Raw genomic sequence first — 20,464 nt, forward strand, 5'->3', positions numbered from 1 at the left:
GATTTTAAACTAGAATAGGAGTGATTCTTATCCACCATTTAATCTGATCTCTATCTTATTTAGCCAAATGTCTTTCATGGTTTAATCATTCAGTAAAAATAAGTTGAGTTTAATCGAATTCCCTGTCTAAGATTTTTATAAATATTTTCTCTACTCCAATTATTTTTTCACTGGTGATTTTGTGAAATGTACAAACCTCTGAGAGGATGGTATAAATGCCTGAGGAATATTTATTAAGGCCCATCTTTTTCTTAGAGTATTGATAGTTTCTTATACTCTTATACTGTAGTTTCTTATAGTTTCTGTCCATATGTTCTTCCTATATGACAAATTTCAATAAAATATGTTTTTAAATTGTAGCTACTATGCTCACCGGAATTCTTATGGTGGCCTCTTGTTCAAGAAGATAGACAGAAACACAAATCATTTTCACCGCAAATCTTGGTCAGCACTGGGAAAGTACTAAACTTGGTCAAATGTGTCAACTTTGAGAGTTAGTGAGGAAACAGGCAAACAGAGTCAAAACAGACTTCACTTCATTGGACCTGTTAACAGAATTCCCTCTGCTCTGTTTCTGCAGAAGTTAATGAATATGTGGACTCATCTTCTGAGTCACGCCAACCCAAAGGAAACCTAATGTCAACCCTCGGTGTAAGGTGCTCCAATTTGATAAAATTACTATTTATCTCTATATCCTTTGTGGTTCTTCAAGCAAGTTTGCTTCCACGATAAAATTACTATAAAAGACCAACTTGCAACAGCTTGACAGTGCTCTAATTTCAATCATTTTATTTAAATCATAAAATGTTCCTCCATCATAAACTTTATTTGTGAAATCCACCCAGTAAACAAATTTCACTATGCTCACAACCTAGGTCATCATCGACTTCTGGGAGTCCAGCCTGAATAAAGACAGCAGAATCAGAAGCTTGACTATAAAGAAACACTTCTACAGACATACAAGAAGGCTTCCAATGTTTATTTTAAAAAAAAAATTAAAAGCTTGTATTTAATGTTGCATCCAGATTTATTATGCAATACAAATATTTTTATCACAAATGACCTTTTCTCAAAGAGCATTACCGTTTTTTTCTTGCTTCATATTCTCTATTTTGCCCATAGATTGCAGCAAATAGTTCCAGGTATGAGATCATTTAGGGGTGGTAAACACACGGATGTGTGCAGACACTGCCCACTCTTCATGCCACAGCAGATCGCACAAAGGTCTCCCAGTCCTCTTTCCTAACCAGTGTTGCAGGGATCCGTGGCCTCCAATCAGAGTTGACATGAGGTGGAACCATGTGCTATCCTTCTTCTACATGTTTCTGACTGACTGCGTGTACTGGGATGTGTTCCTGTGGGATTCTGATCCTTCTACCAAGGGTCATGTGTGCTTAGCTCAGTTCTGCAAATTCCACAACCACGGCTTTATGTTGTTGCTTTGCTCATGTCTGACCAAAGCAAGTTGCCTAACCATACACACAGTCACAGGAAAAATACTACGTAGAAAGCCACTCACATTCCTTTTTACCTTCTGCCCAGCCATTTGATCTGAAGTAAACAGGATGATTTCTTTCAAAGTATTAATTTTCTGGTCCAGCATCAAGGTAGGATTCTACTTATTATATGTAACTTCCAAGATTTTTTAAAAAGGGATTAAAAAAAAGAGAATTCATGAATTTACTGTGGGTTTCTCTGAGCTCCTTTTTTTCAGCAAGTTTCCCTCTTTCAGTTCATATGGCACCTAGGCCAAAATTTTGGGGCAGTCATTGTCATTCACTTCTCTTTTTCACTGTACCCCCCAAAATCTAGTAAATCAATAAGATCTATCTATTCCTTCTTCAAAATATTTCTGAAATTTATCTCTCACTGTTCCCACCACTATCACTGTAATCAAGACACTTAGCATCTGACACTTTTGTAATCATAAACTCACATACACACATATATACACACATAGACATATACGCATATGTATATTATATATGCACATTTGTACATACATACACATATATACAGATACATATGCATGTATATATTATATACATACATATACATATATATAATGCACACATACATATATAATATCAAAACATAGAAACATTGCCAAATATGAAGAAATTATATGCATCTTTTTCACAGATAAATTCGGGGACAAAATGTTTCAATGCACACACACAGACACACACAATTCAGGACTTACCGGTTGACCTCCCCACCATCTGTGATTAAATTTTTCTCGCCCTCGAAGATGGAAAGTGGCATCAAACACAGGATCATACATTGAATTGCCGACAATTCCATGTGATTCTGGATATAGCCCCTTTATGTAAAAGCAAATTCCTTATTAAAATAGCAATACAATAATCCACATATATTATCTATCATATATTGTCTTATCATAGAAGGTTTTATACCAATATTTAATTTCTAAATTTATATAAGATATTTATAACCTTTATATGTGTCTGAGCAAAAATGAATATTATCTATGCACTAATTATAGGCCATCTGAGAAATTTAATATGATTACAAGAAACTAAGTATTTGGGTGTCTTAATTGTTATAATTTAATAAGATGAAATTAATTTTTGTTGCAATAAATTAACCTTTAGTTTGACATTTACTTATGTGTCTTCAAAGGAGCTTCTATTTCTACTATGCTTTTCCTTTTTCCTAAGTTCGTTTTCTCCTCCAAACAACAAAAAAATTAATAAAATAAATAAATTATGGTTTTAAAAAAGGAAGCAAGGTAGAAATGGCAGTATCTGAAAATTAAAACATAGCAGCCCTGAAGTCAACATTTTTACTTGAAAATTCGGAAAGTAAACAATAGGTCCTGTGGTATTTGAGAGAGGTTTAATGCACGTGTTCAGACGGAACTGCACCTGAAAAATGGCTTCCGTCTTAACATTGCAATGGGGTTCTGTCACCCACAAGTTGTAAAAGGCATTTACTGTGAACAGCTAATGCAGATAAGACGGAAAACAGAAAGACTTTCTTTGAACACTACGGAACATGTTTTAAAAATCACCCTTTAAGTTATTTCAGGATGAAATTAGCCTTTTGAATCTACACCATTTGAAGAAATACTTACAGTAGCCAAAGTGTATAAGTTCGGGAAAGTTTTTGTTGGGTACACGGGCCTCATGTAGGGAGAGTGTGTGCCACAAGACCCTGGAAATACAATTTCAGATATTAGAGCAAGAGAATCAACAGGAACCACTTCATGCACGGAAATCCATTTTATAACCTATCAAAGACATGTGTTAACCTTCACTTTTGCATTTCCAATAATAAAATATATTTAAAACCATGTGTCCATAGGTCCCAAAGCCCATAGCTGAGCGGTTACTGTGCAGCTCATGGATCACAGATGAGAACGCAGTGTGAAAATGACTTACGTAGTTTTTCAATGTTGGGCATGACCTTGCTGCCTTTCTTCATGTATGATGCACGGAAACCATCCACAGAGAAGATGATTAATGGAGGGCGAACAAACCTTAAACAGTAACACATTAAGCTTTAGAAAAATTATTGCCACAGAGTTTCCATTATGCCTAGTCATTCTCAATAATTGGGGCCAAGAATTTACAAGATGAAACTTCAAGTGAGGATATCTGTACAAGCCCTGGCTTCTAGCCACGTAACATTTGTGGGGACTGAAGTTCAAAGTTAAATGACTAAGGTCATAAAATGGCCAGGGAGGAGACTGGACTCCAGATTTCCCCTAATGTACTTCCTCCACTGCTGCCTCTCACATTGCAAACAAGGTTTTCCACAATGTGAAAAGCGGTTACATTTGCCTAGAATATGTATTCTCCCATTTGTTACCTGGAAAAATCCTATTCATCCTTTAAAACACAGCTCAAGATTTCCTCCTCTATAATGCTAGTTGCTCATGCTTAATTCCTTGAAGATAGTAATTAACACCTTTTTTACCATTCAATATATATCATATTACATTATATTGTAATGATCTGTTAACATGTTTCCCTTCCTCACCAGTTTTAAAGCACAGTTTGTATCTTATTCATCTTTCTATCTTGCAGAACCATAATAGGGCTTCACTAAAATGCATTAAACACATGACTGAATGAATGGATGGATGAATGAATAAATATAAATTTAATGGCAGTAGCACTCCTGTCACCAGAACGAAGCTTTTATAAAAAATTATTTTAGGTTTAATTATAAAATAATTTCAAAAATAATTAAAATTATCGAAGATCTCTAAAATGTCTATCAATAAAGGACAAGAATGTCCTTTTAACTAGGGCAGGATCTGAGGCAATAGGCCCTTTATTATATTCTAGTTGTTCAATACTTGAGAACACAAAAAATGTGCAAAATTGTTTCTAAGAGTTTGAGATAATTCGGCAAGTATAGGCTTGAGTTTATTTGGAGCCACATAATAAATAAGGCATGTTTTAAATGAATCACATATAAAGCCCTTAGAACAATGCTACACAAGAGTTCATTATCATCACCACTATGATCTTATGGGGCTTCTACCACATAGACTGCTTTTTCCTCAAAAATAACTGAACACATTTTAAATAGAAACTATTGCCGTCCCATTCCAAAAGTCCAACGGCATTCAAGTGGCTCATTAAAGTTAAAAAGGAAGCAAAAATTAAAACAATATCTAAATACTTGGTGGTTGTGTCCCAGGCCGTGCTGCTTAAAACGAAAAAACACTTGAACAAATACGTTAATGAAAACACATTTGCTGAAAATTTATTTTCTGCCAGACATTTTAAGGGTCTGTGAATTTTCAACAGTTTCCTGGAAGGCGCAATAAGTGCCTTATGCTGGTCACATTTGAGCTGTGGGGTGTCACTCAAGTTTGGCTGTACCCCAGCAAAGAGAACTTCAGTGGTTTGTCAAGTTTCTAGCGCATCTGGTAGGAGTTACCATCTTGGACGATATTTTTCAAGAAGTTCTATAGACCGCCCCTCTTCCACCCGAAAAAAGGCAAAAGCAGCACTTTAGGAAAAACAGTTAAAAAACAAGTCACTGTCAGAAATGTTTCTTTCCTTCTTCAGTGATATTTAGATACACTTTGTAAAATCATCAGCTAAGGCGAAATATAGGGGGATACTAAGTCTCCAATATGTGCAGAGGTAATAGCAAAAAATTTTAAAAAAGAATTTTCTACTTCAAAATATATAGTCTAGTTTTTAACTTGGAAATTACTCATAAGTACTCATAAGTTTGCCTGTATACGTGGATTTCAGTTTTACATTGTTTTTATCCGTGTACCCATCCATATCCTGTGATATTTTATCCACTAATATATAAAACTTCATAATATTCATAAAAAACACTTACCCTGCAGGGCATTCTGGGGCTTTTATTTCTTCACAGTCATCATCCACCCAATGTGACTCTCCTATTGGGAAAAATAGGTAAATGTATTGGTGAATCTAATTATAAATGCCATCTAGAGCCTTGAAGACTACAATTCCAGGACCTGTGTGCTGTTTGATACTTGTTGCTAACAGGACATCATTGAAAAGGAAATTCCGAAATAAAGTCTAGTGTCTGGTTTGGCTTACTAAAGTAGGCCCATCCATGATGGGAAAGCTAAGATTTAATAACCCCAAATGGTGTTTATGCGAGCCTTCTGAGTCTAAATGTCTTGTAGATAAAAACACCAGTGGCGTCAGTGAGCAAAATTTCATGTTTGTTTCCCTCCAGAAATAAACTGTTTGGTCATTAGATGGAACATTCTTTTCTCCACCACTGAACATCTCAAAGCCATAGAAAGCATGGCACAACTTCCTTTAGTTGGGGGAAAAGGTTTAGAACACTTAGGGATGATAGATGGAAGATTCCAATAGAGAGGTTATTTGCCAATAGACCCGTGTATAGCCCTTGAATTTAGGAATAAAAACTAATGCTATCTTTCACTTTTATCTTCCACCAAGATCTGAGAACATAAACCTATATCTTTCCTGAGTTACCCCTATCAAGAACAGAGAACAGAAAAGAGTTCAGATAAAAAATGAAGTTTCCTTCCAACAAACCAAAAATTATCAAAAAGCATCTGCCTTTAACTGTCCTAAAACAAACAAAAATCACGTGTCTTGAATATAAGTAAAATTGGTGACCAAGAGTTTGGAGAAATTGCTGGCATGTAAAGAGCACTGAAAATCCCCCCTGGACGCCAATAATCAATCTATTGCCAACTATGTAAGTAAGTACCATGCTCCTCAAAATGGGGAAGCTGCACCACACACGTAATAACCCAGAGCACACACAGGGGCCTCACATAAGTACGGCAACTAGAATCGTAAGCCAGCAACAGCCAATGTATAATGATTCAATGACCAATGATACCTAGGACTTTTTCTCTCTTTTCTCTTCTAACAGCCTTTGTGGCTTATTGGTACATTTACTACATTGGGAAATAAAAGGGAAAGGGAAATAAATTCCTAATCAATTTCAGGCTTTGTCAACAGTTACAATAATTCTTTGGGTAGGGGAAATTTTCCAAATTCAGGATTAATGTAATACCCTCTTGCCACAATTCAACACTATATACGTTTCAGAACTGATTTGCTTTTTCCCTGAAATCTTTTTTTTTTTTAAAGATTGGCCCCTGAGCTAACATCTGTTGCTAATCTTCTTTTTTTGCTTCTTCTTCTTCTCCCCAAAGCCCCCCAGGACATGGTTGTATATTCTAGTTGTAGGTCCTTCGGGTTGTGCTATGTGGGACACCTCCTCAGCATGGCCTGATGAGTGGTGTATAGGTCTGCCCCCAGGATCTGAACTGGTGAACCCCAGGGCTGCTGAAGCAGAGTATGCAAACTTAACCACGTGGCCACAGGGTCAGCCTCCTGAAATCTTTTAACAGAAACTCTTCGTAAATGTTCCAGGTCACAGCTAGGAAGAAAGCCTTAATTTAGACACTAAAAAGTGACTTGCAAATTTTACAAGAAGATTCTTGGGTCTTTCCACTAACTTCTGTAAGTGGGTGCATGGCAACTTAAATTCCTTAAAGGCAGAAATAGCATCTTTTATATTTTCGGTGGTCCATTGGCTAGTATTTATTATTGGAATAAAACCATCATATTCTACAATCAACCATACAAAGTCAGCACACATGTATGTGTGGCTTTGGGGTATAATAGGAGCTGTTGGCACCCTGATCCTTTTTACAAGCTTACCCTCATCCTCAGCCTGCTGCTGGTGCCTCGGCACACAGCTTACATCCAGTGGCTACAAAAGCCATGTGTCTTGTCTCAAGGCTAAGAACATCGGGATTTTCTCTCCAGAGCCCGCAGTAGGGCAGGTCGAGGTGAGACTTCACCTGAGATCACGCCATTGCTGCGCCCCTACCCTCGCTGCCCCTGCTCCTTTACATGGTTTTCCTGCAGAGCGTTCCCTCGGTGAATTCCATGGATGGAATTCCTGTCTTGGGCTCTGCTTCTAGGAAAGCTGACTTTAGAAATCTCTTCATTACTATTGGTCTATCTAATTATGGAATTTAGGGTTATTTCAGATCAGTGAAATGCAGGGAAGTAAAACTAAGAAAGAAGTCTGAGAAATTAAAAAGCATAACTCATTCTTTCCTCCCAGACCCATAGCCAAGGTGTTATAGCCACAACAGCTAAGATCTCTTGGAGCATCCCCAGTTTTCATTCCTTTAAAGCTCGAGCCGATACGAGCAAACACATACCTTTGCAAACCACTTGGTAATTAGTACAGCAGTCTCCCTTGGCCAGGCAGTCCTCCGAGCAGTGACAAGCATTGTCTTCGTTTCTTACTTCTCCACATCTGTCCTTAGTACACTCCCAGCCACCGGCTGTAATCGGCACAATAAAACACTTTCACTGCTTCACACCAACCAAAGGAGAGAGGCCATGATTTCTTACAGGGGTTGCCAACAAAAAGAGTTAAAATCCCACGTCATTTAATCTCCTAGTGAAATTAGAGTTGGCCTGAGGCCTAGATGGTATTTGGAAGGCATACAACTAGGATAAATTCCCAATTTTTCAAACCGAGACTACAAAGCGAAATGCAATTGGGCTCCTTTGGGAAAATGGAACCCTTTTTCCACTTGCGAACTGTCCAAAAAGACCCAATAAAATGTACAGCATCCAAGGTTTGTGACAGGGGTATCTACTGTGTAGGCATAGTCCCTATGGCTGGACTCTTTTATTTTCCAAAGCAGTGTTACTCCACTTTAATCAGCTTAATTTAAATACAAATGATAGTGCAACTAAATGGCCTCTACCTGCTATAAGACAGACCTGGAGGTTAAAGGCCTAAACAGATATGAAGAGTATAAGGGATATCAAAAACACTCGCAGTTCCAAGCATTGACCAAAATGTGGCCCTACCTACAGTAAGAGGTCAGAGTCCCTACTTTCAAGGAGGCCGGTAGACAGGTTACAGATTACTGTCTGAGCATACTTTATTGAGAGCTCTGGGCTCAACCCCAACAAGAGGGTACTTTCAGAAAAGTAGTATTTTCATTTTTTTTTTTTGAGGAAGATTAGCCCTGAGCTAACTACTGCCAGTCCTCCTCTTTTTTGCTGAAGAAGCCTGGCCCTGAGCTAACATCATGCCCATCTTTCTCTACTTTATACATGGGACGCTTACCACAGCATGGTGTGCCAAGCGGTGCCATGTCCACACCCGGGATCTGAACCAGAAAACCCTGGGCCGCTGAGAAGTGGAACGTGCGAACTTAACCTCTGTGCCACTGGGCTGGCCCTGTATTTTCATTTTAAAGAGAGTGCTGTACTTTTTTTCTTTCTTTCTTTTTTTTTTTTGGTGAGGAAGACTGTCCCTGAGCTAACTTTGTGACAGTCTTTCTCTATTTTGCATGTAGGAGACAGCCACAGCATGGCTTGACAAGCCATGTGTAGGTCTACTCCCAGGATCCAAACCCACTAATCCTGGGCTACTGAAGTGGAGCATGTGAACTTAACCACTGTGTGCTTTTTGTTTGACTGTTCCTCCACTAGACTATAAGCTTCAAGGCAGGGGAAATCACATCTCTCTTTTCACCATTATATCTCCTGTGCCTGAGACTGTGCCTGTACATGCTAAGTGTTCCTTGAATATTTATTAAATCTAGCTGAAAATTGCCATGAAAATAAAATATGACTCTTTAAATTCAGGATTGCTGTGTTGAGAAACTTCATAGTCAATTCATTTATTCAATAAATATTTCTACTACATTTTCTATCTTCTAGGTGCTGGGGAGGTCGTGAAGAACAAGAAAGACAAGGTCTTGTCTTCACGGAGCTTACATTCCAATTGGGATAGACAGACCATAGGCAGGTTCAGTTTTTGCTAAGTGCTGTGAAGGAAATAACAGGATGGCATTGATAGAGTGACAGTATAGCAGGGAGGGTGCTTTTCTCTGAGCTAAAGGATTCAGGTCTTCATCTCTCAAAATATGTCATAAGTAGAAGACAATGATTTTAGAAAGCCGTGCTGCTCCTTAGTAATATTCTACCAAGAGATGCTATTGTTAAGTGAATAAATGGACAAAGGGACATTAATTGCAATGCTGGAAAACCATGCAATTATTGTTGAATTTCTATTCTTTTAGAATTACCTTTGCATCCTGATTTCATTCTCTTATTTTTTGATATCCCCTATTTCCACTGCCTTCTCTTCCCAAGCAAATTAAAGACTAGGAGTCCCTTTGTCCGGGACCTGCTATTCCCGATGGTCAGCAGTTTTCCCAAGTGACTTTGACTGACAGAGATTGTGAGTGTTTTTCCCAATTCAAAGATAACTCTACCAACCAGTATACTTTTATTCCTCCCTAGTTTCATAAGAAAATCCCTTTGCTCACAAAAGAGCATCCCTATTAACAAGCTACATTTGTTGAGGAACTGTTGACTTCATATAAGAATGGAATAAAAAAAAAATTAGGATTCAGAGTGAACTACAAAGTATGAGCCACTCAGGTGTGTATCTCTCAAAGCAAAATGGGAATAAACATTAAAAAATATTTAATCTCACTGGATAATAAGAAGTTTACCTATCAGATCAGAAAAAAAAAAATGTTTAAGAATGAGAATATCCAGTGCTGAAAAAGAACTGGTGCAAGGCTCTCGTGCCCTCCGAGAGAAATAGAAGCTTTCAGCAGTATAATTTTATAATATATACTGAAATTTTAAAAATGCATATTGGGCCGGCGCAGCAAAGTGTGCACATTCCACTTTGGCGGCCCAGGGTTGGCCAGTTCAGATCCCAGGTGCAGACATGGCACCGCTTGGCAAGCCATGCTGTGGTAGGTGTCCCACATATAAAGTAGAGGAAGATGGGCGTGGATGTTAGCTCAGGGCCAGCATTCCTCAGCAAAAAGAGGAGGATTGGCAGCAGATGTTAGCTCAGGGCCAATCTTCCTCAAAAAAAAAAAAAAAATAAGGCATATATACTCTGACCCTGAAATCCCACACCTAGGAATTCATCGTAAGGAAAATAGACAACCGTATGACTATGTATGAACAGTATTCACTGATACATTGTTCATAAATAGCAAAAATTGGGAAAATGTAAATATCAATTACTCAATGAAGTAGGTTGCATCTGTTCTATGGAACACTACATAGCCATCCAAGAGGATGATGCATATAAAGGTATATAAATACAGATATGCCCTCACACAGGCATACATATGCAGACTTGTATAAATATACACACACACATACATACCTACTAAACACACATGCACACACACACACACAAAATAGTCAGAGTTTACACTGAAACATTGATTGTGCCTTTCTCTAGAGAGTATTTGTGTCAGCAGAGTAGAATCTCAGAGACTTTGTTTTCCCCTTCAACTATTTATTATTTATTATCATTTTATTATTACTTGATATTTGATTCTCCCACATTTGGCATATGTTATCTTTGTACACAGGGAAATACTACTTTAAAAATGTTATTATAGTCCATATTCATTAAACCTGGGAAGAAAAGCATGAGCTACAATCAGAGAGGGCTGAGAGTCAGGAGAGCCATTCAACTCAGCCAGGAGCGCTAAGACAAGGAATCCAGAAGGCTGGGATGACATGTCAGGGACGAGCTGCTGAAGGTAGCGAGGAAACATAAAATGTTCGTCAGTTCCTCAGTGCCAAGCAAACACAGACTGCTGGTTTGAAACAATGATTTAGAGCCAAAGAATTCTGCTGGAACATCTGTTCCATCCATATATTTGGTTTACAAGGTTCTCAGCATTTAAGTTTGCAGACCGACAACTAAAGAACCTGGGAGAAGTTCCAAAGGAAAGTAACAACAACAAACAAAAAGGCCGAATGTTTGGAAAGTGTATTATGCAAAAAACAGCCTAGTGAAATGCTTCTTATTTTGAGGGAGAAACAAACAAATCAGAACTAGTCAGGGAGTTGAGGTCGGTTTTTATATTAATCAAGGGCTATTTCTTTAGTAAGGAAAATGATGTCAGTAGAGAGATCAGACTAATAGCAACGATAATATAGGTTAGGTTTTTAAAAGAATCGTCTAACCATAACAGTTGAAAAACAGGTAATAACTTGGAGGGGGAGCTTGGAATCTCTGCATCTAGTGGTGTTAAGAACAGAGTCGATCGTGGTCTCTCTCAGAGAGTCTGAATATGATTTTGCCCACTGGCATGGTCAATAACCTACAAGGCATCTCCATAGTCCTATCTGAATATTGGGCTTTGAAAACAGCCAGTGGAGTCCCCAAAGGTGGTTCTTCACAACTCGTGTGCATTCGTTCACAATCTTGTATATTCTACTGACTGTTCCAGGAGAGAAGGCATGTAAAGAAAGCTCAGGAAGGCTGTAGAGAAAGGTTTTAGACCTACCCCAAGCATGCCGCCCCAAGCAGAATTCCATAACAATGTTCCACTTGCATAGAGAATGGAGAATGTCATCAGTGTGGACCAACAGTCACTATATGATAAGACGGAAAAAAAACACCCCACAAACGCTAGAAACTATGCAGGAAAGCAAAAAATAAAAACAAAAACAAAAAACTCCAACACTTCAAGAATGTGCACAGTTTCAGCCCATATGCCCTAGCAGTGAATGTGGGAACTGATAGCAAGAGATAGAAATAATGAAGATGAAAAAAAGCCTGGGCAGATGCACTTCCGAAACCAGCAAATAATGATTGCAGCTGCAAAGAACATGCCTTGGGGGGGCCTTCTATGGAAACAACAGTCACACAGGGTGACTCATCATGCAATTGACAACCACTCAAGAAACAAAACTAGAACCCACAGTTTGGTTTGGCCAAGGCAGGGTGGCAACGCCAGGGTGTACAACAGCAGGGGACTCTAAGTCATCTAATCAAGGCTGGAGAGGACTCAAAAGTTACACACCTGTCTTCAAACAAAGCTCGTCAAAGTCATGGCAGCAACTGCTGTAGCTCTTACACAGGTTGTCACACCGACATTCAGGAGGTGCAGCCTCTTGAAGTTCAAAGCATCTGCCTTTGCAAGATCCAGAAGAGTTGGTCCAGGGAGAGTCTGATAACACTGCAAGACAAAGAGGAGAAGGCAATGGGACTGGGGAGTGGGTCATGTCACCATGTAGGGGTGGCACTGGGAAGCAGTACAGTGTGGTGATACAGTCAGACTCTAGCCAAGCAGCCTGGCTCCATCACCTGCAAGCTACGTACCCTCGGCAAGTTGCTGCAATTCCTTGTGCCACAGTTTTCTCATCTGTAGAATGGGGGGATTAGTAAAAGTAACCTGAGGTTGTAATGAGAATTAAATGAAACAACCCATGCGAAATACTTAGCAGGGTGTCAGACATACAGATAGTATGACAAATGTTGGTTACTGATTTTGTTACTGTTTACAATTACTATTACTGCAAATCTGTGATGGTTAGTGCCTCTGGATGCTGATGTCGCCAACAGAGAATAGAACTTTGAGCTATACACTTAGAAACAAGGGTTCATTTCTCTATTTAAAAATCCATGGCTTTTTGTAAGGAAAATTCAGCCCATATGTGCTGAGAATGGTCTGGAAGTATGGGATGGAACAGAAGACTTTATAGGTCTTTTCCAGCCATAAAATCTACACCTGTAACTAGAGTTACACAAACACAAACTCCACAGTCTCGGCTTGTCAAAAATAAATCCTCTTTCATTATTTTCATATGATATAATTGCACATCTTGAAATCTCAAGAATCAAAAAATTTGAAGGAAAAAAAAGAATTCGGTGAGATGAAAACTACACAAATTTGTTATATATAGGCAATGTAAGTTCAAAAACTAAATGGAAGTTCCATTCATCATAGTACCTAAAAGATAAAACATCTAGGTATAAATTGAATAGGACATTTGTAAAACCTACATGAAGAATACATTAGAATGCTCCAAAAAGACATTTTAAAAGATGTGGTTAAATGGAAAGACATACCATCTTGGAGGTAAAAATATTAACATTATAAAAATATCAATTTGTCCTAAACAAATCTAAAGATTCAACGCAATCACAATAAAAATATAAAGAGGATTTCTTGAAACTTGAGAGGATATTACAAGTTCATAAAAAATATATATATATAAAAAAGAAAAAACTGAAAAGGAAGAGTAATTTGTTGAAGACTGAATAATAAAATATATTCTGAATTTAAATCATTAAAACAGCTTGATAGAAGAAAATAAGTAGATCAGTGTTAGGGGTGAGGACCAGAAACAAGGTCAAATATATGAGAATTTATTTTAAAATGAAAGTAACATTTTAAATCAGAAGAAAGAAGGCTTCATCAGTAAGTGAAAGTATGATTAATTAGTAAGTAGTGCTGGAATAACTGGCTGACTAGAAAAAATTAAGCTGGATCCTCATTCTAGCTTACAAAATAATTAATTTCTGATAAGTGGGAAATATAAGTAGTGTCACACCTGTTGTTAGGAATAAAAATTTTTCTAAGATAAAACACAATTTGAAAGTATCTATCAACATTTTTAAATGCATATGAATCTTTCACCCAGAAATTCCATTACTAGGAATTTATCTCTCACTTGTATTTGCAAAAGTTTGCCAAGATAGATATACAGAAAATGTCTTGTTCATTGCAATGTTTTGTAAGGAGAGGGAGGGACCCTCAAGTCAACCCATGTTGTTTTCCCCGTCAAGAAAGAATCACTCTATCCATAAACGGAATATTACGCATCCCTTAAAAAGAATGAGTAGATCTGCGTAGGCTAATATGGAAAGATCTACAAAATATATAAACAAGTTCTTTTAAAGAGCAAGGAACAGAACAGTTCCTTGGTATTAAATAGTATATATTATATTTTGTGTTAAAAATAGAGACTAAAAGAGCAAGAAGGATAACGATAAAGATAAAAATAAAAACAGAGATGAGAGAGTGAGGGTAGGGGCGGGAAGACTGAGACACTGTACAGGTGTGCATAATTTTTTAAAGTGCAGGTGTGAATAACCTTTTTTTGTCCTGTAAGAAACTCGTTACAGGAATTACCTTTGGGGAAAATGACTGAGAAAGAGAAAGGCAAAGAGACTTTTTACCTTTCTGCAGTTTGAAATTTCAAAGACATTTTACAACTGTCTTTTCGTTTGTTTCCTTTCTTACTTCTCTTTCTCTCATATATATGTACATACATGTTTATATATGTGTATCAAGTATACATTATATAACATATATTACAGATAAATATCCTAACAAATGTTATCTATGACATGCTCTTTGTACTTTTATTTCCTTATTTACAAGTTTATGAACTTTTCCCTTTTTTATAAAGAGTACATATTACTTTTAAAATCAAGAAAACACAAGAAGCAAAGGGAGAACAGATGTTAAGTGACATTTCTAGGTTCAGGAAAGCCATTTATCTGAACATCCTGTTCATCCCTTAATGCTTTGCTCACTTTAAAGTCAGAGTCATCCAATCCTAACCTTTATGGCATTGGATCAGTTCAACTAAAGCAAACAGATTCACTAGACCATGAGATGTGCAATGCTTTTGCCTGGTTGCTTCTGGGATGTTGAAATACATGCAAACCACACGAGTTCAGTTTAGGAAATAGGGTTTCCAATGCAGTGCCTTGCCTCCGGCTCATAAACCACATTTTTCTACTGACTTTGGCCAACCTATCAACAGTGCATGCTGGACCATGAGAAACTGTGGGCGGTGGAGGGATTAAGAAGTGAAAAAAAGAAAAATAGAGAAAGTCCTATACCAAAAATAAAGATAAGAAAAATGCTTATAATTGAATTATTCCTTTACTGCTTAGACAAAATCATTCCAATAGCCATCTAATAAATTCTGAGTAGCATTCATTCCCATGAGCTGCCCACACAAACGTGCTTTGCCATGCTTATAGCTGAGATAACGAGAAGACACCCAAAGGCACAATGTTGACAGTTGTTGGCTTGTCTGTCTCCTCTTCTTTATGGTGTCCCAGCACACATTTGAAATTTTCCTCCATTCATGCCCTTTGCTTTGCCCTTATCATAATCTCTTCCCTATTTCTCTCTTTACTCTCAAAATATCTGTATGAATTTTTAGCCATTTTAAACCTCCCTTCATCCACTTTATCAACGTTATTTTTACTATTTTCTTACAACATTAATTATTAAGTTGATCCTTCACTTTTTTTTTAAAATAATTGAATCTCACTCAATAGCTTGACCCTATCAATTACAATCTTCCTTGCCAATCCTTAAACTGAAGACAGCTTTGTTAAGAAAAAGTTGCACTGCCGCTCGTAATGCAAAGATATATCTCATAAAAGTATTGTACTCAAGTCTGGGTTCTAACAGCTTTCAGCTACCAGTAAATTCCTGGGCCTGTGTGGATTAGGGACACACTTGCCAAAATTCATTCTTGACTGACTTGGATTCAGCTGACAATGACAGGAAGAGAAATGGGAAGATAAATTGAGCCATATACTTCTTTGCATCCACTGATCCCAAGAATTTGAACTACTGCACCCGTTTTAATAAAATAAAGTGATAGACTAGAACAATATTCACTTTGCCTCTTCAGGGCCTATTCCACCCCTGTCACCTTCCTTCATAGCAAGCTCTAGCCCCTGATTCAATGGTCATGGTCAAATATGCAAAGATGCCCTGACTTATTATAAGTCTGAATTCTAAGATCTGTAAAACCTGCCTTTACTCGACCTAAATCAAGAGAACATCAAGGTGAGCACTTCAGTTCTATAATTTTTTGAAAAGTATGATGAGAACTAAAGGATAAATGAACTTGTGGTATCCCGTAATTTTCATCTTAGATCATTACTGAGACTTCCATAAAAGCTCAGAATTAACAAAGACGACAAAAAAATTTTTTTAAAAAACTCAAAAGGATCAAGTCAGAAATGGGTGATAAGTATGATGGAAGTGTGGAATTTCATATGAGCCATTTGCCAATACTTTTATGAGATCCAAATTCTATTGCTACCTTTTTAATTACATATTTAAATAACCTTATTTTACTTTAAAGATACAAGTCGGTTCCAGAATCTTAAAAAAATAAATGTTACAGGTCTATACAGACATTTTTTTTAAATAGGGACTTCAAATTTTAAAATGTATATATACGTATATATATGACAAGCACAAAAACAATGCTCTACATTCCTTATTTTCATAGAAGCATAATTTCATATTTAAAGAAATACCAATGTAAAACATGATTTATTCCATTCAAATTCATAATTCTGATAGAAACAAGTAAAATTATTTTTACCCAGTTAAGTAAAAATTTATTTCTAAAACATTCCATCTTACCACACATATACGAAGGTAGTGTTGTAGAATTCTGGTGCCATTTATATAAGGAAAAACTATTGATAATTTGATTAGACTATTGGAAAGATCCTGGACTGCCAATCATACTGCCCTCTAAATCCTTCTGCAAAAAGAAATTTTCAGAATTGGAAGATGGCCAATGAGGGAGGCAATATTTAAGTTTGAAAACATTTAGCTCAGCCTAAAGCTGGAAGATTCTTTCTTCTGTTTTCTCTGGTCAGTGTTTGAGATACAGCACCCTATCTGTTCCTCCCATTCTCTGTGGTTCTCAGCCGGAGAGCTTCCTGAAAGGGGGAGTAAAGCTTTGAAACGGGTCACAGACTGTGGTTATGCTGCCTTCCAAGAGCATTGAAACAGAACTGGTTCTCCTGTGTCTGCCTGCTCTTTCTCAAGTGTAAATTGCAGGGAAAGGAGGCAGACAATGTGGATGATGCTCAAGATGCCACCCAATGCTAGAATTTACTACTGTCTTATGCCTCTTCTGGAGTATATGATCCACTCTTTCTGGTCATACTTTCTTGTATTGAAGATGCCATTTTTTTCTTGATATACAGCCTTGTCCTTTAGGAAGCAGCCCTCACATACAGGCCTGCATATCAGTATCTCTGCCTGCCAAATACATCACTTTCTATAAGTACCCATGACCGTGGCATCACTGTTCTCTCCTCTTCACAGCTGCTGGGCCAGATTTCATAGACAATTTTCTTTTCTTTTTTTTTTTTTTAAGATTTTATTTTTTCCTTTTTCTCCCCAAATCCCCCCGGTACATAGTTGTATATTCTTCGTTGTGGGTCCTTCTAGTTGTGGCATGTGGGACACTGCCTCAGCGTGGTTTGATGAGCAGTGTCATGTCCGCGCCCAGGATTCGAACTAACGAAACACTGGGCCGCCTGCAGCGGAGCGCGCAGACTTAACCACTCGGCCACGGGGCCAGCCCCCATAGACAATTTTCTTAATAAATAGGTCCACCTGGGAGGTTTTCAACCACCTGTACTTTCAATGCTTTATAAATACAACATATTCATGTGGAACGACATCATAAACTACAACAAAACAGATTTCTATAAACTTAAAAAAACTAAAAACTTTAATTCAACTTCTAAACCACTCAAATAGCATGCATGATGGTAGTCAGTAGCCTAAGTCTGAATGATTTGCAAATCTGCAGCCAAACAATGAAATATGTCATTTTAAACCACAGGTATTTTTGACTCAATAAGGTGAGAATTTAGACACTGGCCTTCAAACAAAATTGAAGATAAGTTAAATGCATCATCATCTATTTAACACCTTATATGGTCATTAGCCTTAATATGGCATTTTGTTTTCATAAACCTTTTCAGATAAAGAGGCAACATTATCCCCATTTTTCTGGCTGCACAATCAGAACTCTAGGCCTGATATGAGCTAGCAAAGGCCTGGCTAAAATTTTGGATCATCTGAATCTAACTTCAGTACTGTTTTCATTAACAAAGATTTTACAAATTTTGTGTATAGGCTCCAAATTTTAGATGTTCTTTTTAAGACATTATTTTGGAAGATTTGTTGATTTTTTTTGTTGATTCAAGAATCTATGTTGAACTCTATTGTAGACTGAGATTTCTGGTTATGCAAACAAGATAGAGGATGCTGTATAGTTTAAAGACAGATGAAGAATCACTGAACCAAAGCTCCATTTAACAAAGAAGCGAAAAATCTCTACCCTCTTTCGATTCTAATCCAGATAATTTCATTCCATTGACTGAAACTCCCCCTGATTTCTACATTAGATCTAACATAAAGTCTGATGATATGATATGCCCTCATGAGAGAGTTGTCCTCTCAGAGTAATGACTGATATATCCATCAGCTTTGCAGTTTTCTTCATGCAACCATCCCACCATTTAAACAGCTTTTCATTGTAGAATGAGATTCCTAAGGTTATCAAATCAACACCAACCTTCCCGCTCCTATCACTATTGTCTGTTTTCTCCATGACTCACAAAGAAAAGCTTTACTCATGAAGTTGCTAGAGACACTCTTCATTTCACATTTACTCGTGAATTTCATTCACATACTTTTAAACTTTCAAGCCATTAGAAATGATGATGAATTGGATCAAGATTTCAAGCCTCTATTAGCCAGTTATTCACAAGCTCACAAATTTCCCTTTGTCTTTCAAGTATTCAGTGGCTTATGTTTCAGAGGATATCCCATTTCCACCTGGAGACTGAAAGACTATCTATCACAAACTTTAGTAAACTAGACTCCCCCATAACGCCACAAACACACACATATGCACACGTACATGAGTGCACACACACCTATATACGCACAAAATTCTCTTGCATCTTAAAGGTAAAGCAAGTTGGCTACATCAGGTGTATGGGACAAAGATGTCAAACTGAATTGCACTTATTATTTACATTTTCTTTGAAAATTTATTCCAGGCATCTCACTTACCTTACTTACATTTACCCAACAGAGTTATAGTTAGCTCTGCTCATTTCACGTCTTCTAATAAATCTGTAGATGTTATCTATGACCTGGTAGAAGAAATCTTATTCCACCATTATTTCCAATAGACGACTAGGTCCTAACAATAAATCCAGCTAACAAGTTTGCTAGTTAATTAATTATAACAGTTTGTTTGCACTGCCACAGCCTTGAAACTAACACTCCAGCCCACAGTACAGCAGAGAGGGTCTGCATCTGTGTAGAATGTTCTCACCTATTGTTGAAGACTCTGAGGAACCACATGTACTAAACAAGAAACTGCATGCTTTTGAATGGGAGGCCTTGCTCTGGTCAGTCTGCAGCTGGCCATGTGTTAATACCCTTTGTGTTCCTTCTATCTGGTGAAACAACCTTGAAGCACTGAACCTCCCAGGATTTCGCTGGAACATGAAAGCGCTGTTAAGAATATGGATGGCTGCCTTTCCTCCTAGTATCCTGTTCTAATACGTATATAAAAATTCACCCAATGTCTTCTGATGCGAAGTACTTGCTGACAGAATCACCAACTACATGTGGTATCTAAGGCATATATAACATTTAAAAAGATAAAAATGCGTAAACTCCCTGCACGATGCTTTCAGCCACTTTCCAAAGTACATCTCTAGTCTTTATTCAAGAGAAATCAAGCACAGCGCCTAAACAACCAGTAAGCTACATCAACAGAAAAATTAAAAATAACGAGTGTTCGGGCACACCAAAATCCTAAAACTCAGACTTAAATGGCATTGTAGCCCAAGACTAAGCTTCATAGAGGTAGAATTTTCACTATTAAATTATTTTAGAAGATACTATAAAGGCTAAAATAATCAATGATTTAATTAAATAATTCAACAAGCAAATATCTTGTAGTCTATTTAAGATTATGTAGATTTACAGATTATATGTTATATCATTCTTCCAGAAGTAGCATTGATTTGTTAATTCTCATAGCTGTTCCTTATAATGTATGGAAATAAATTATTATACATAAAATATATTCAAGGATTAACAAATGTGGTCTATACTTTTCAAGTTCTCCAGTAGAGAGCACACAAATTCAAGAGGCGATGAAACAGAATGGATAGAATCATGGGCTTTTTTTTAATCCAGAAGGAAAATTAGAAATCATCTAGGCCTGCTCCTCATTGTCCAGCTATGGAAACAGCCTTCACAAGTGATTTACCCAAGACCACACAGCAAGTTATATAGATCCAGGGTGCCAGTCCAGGACTT

General features: G+C 37.3%; 1 protein-coding gene across 24 annotated transcripts in view; it reads right to left on the minus strand.

Annotated features, from left to right (window-relative positions):
• The window catches only part of ENPP2 (ectonucleotide pyrophosphatase/phosphodiesterase 2), a 104,333-nt gene that overhangs the window by 51,621 nt on the left and 32,248 nt on the right, over positions 1-20,464 (minus strand). For all 24 annotated transcript variants that reach the window (XM_070221773.1, XM_070221770.1, XM_070221772.1 and 21 more), the window contains exons 3-8: positions 12,347-12,502; positions 7,688-7,813; positions 5,335-5,395; positions 3,405-3,502; positions 3,098-3,177; positions 2,204-2,323 (exon numbers count right to left, since the gene is read on the minus strand). In XM_070221773.1, the coding sequence (XP_070077874.1) occupies positions 2,204-2,323; positions 3,098-3,177; positions 3,405-3,502; positions 5,335-5,395; positions 7,688-7,813; positions 12,347-12,502 (641 nt within the window). The remainder of the gene's footprint in view (positions 1-2,203; positions 2,324-3,097; positions 3,178-3,404; positions 3,503-5,334; positions 5,396-7,687; positions 7,814-12,346; positions 12,503-20,464) is intronic.

This window comes from Equus caballus, chromosome 9 (genome assembly GCF_041296265.1).
Source record: "Equus caballus isolate H_3958 breed thoroughbred chromosome 9, TB-T2T, whole genome shotgun sequence".
Taxonomy (NCBI): Eukaryota; Metazoa; Chordata; class Mammalia; order Perissodactyla; family Equidae; genus Equus; species Equus caballus.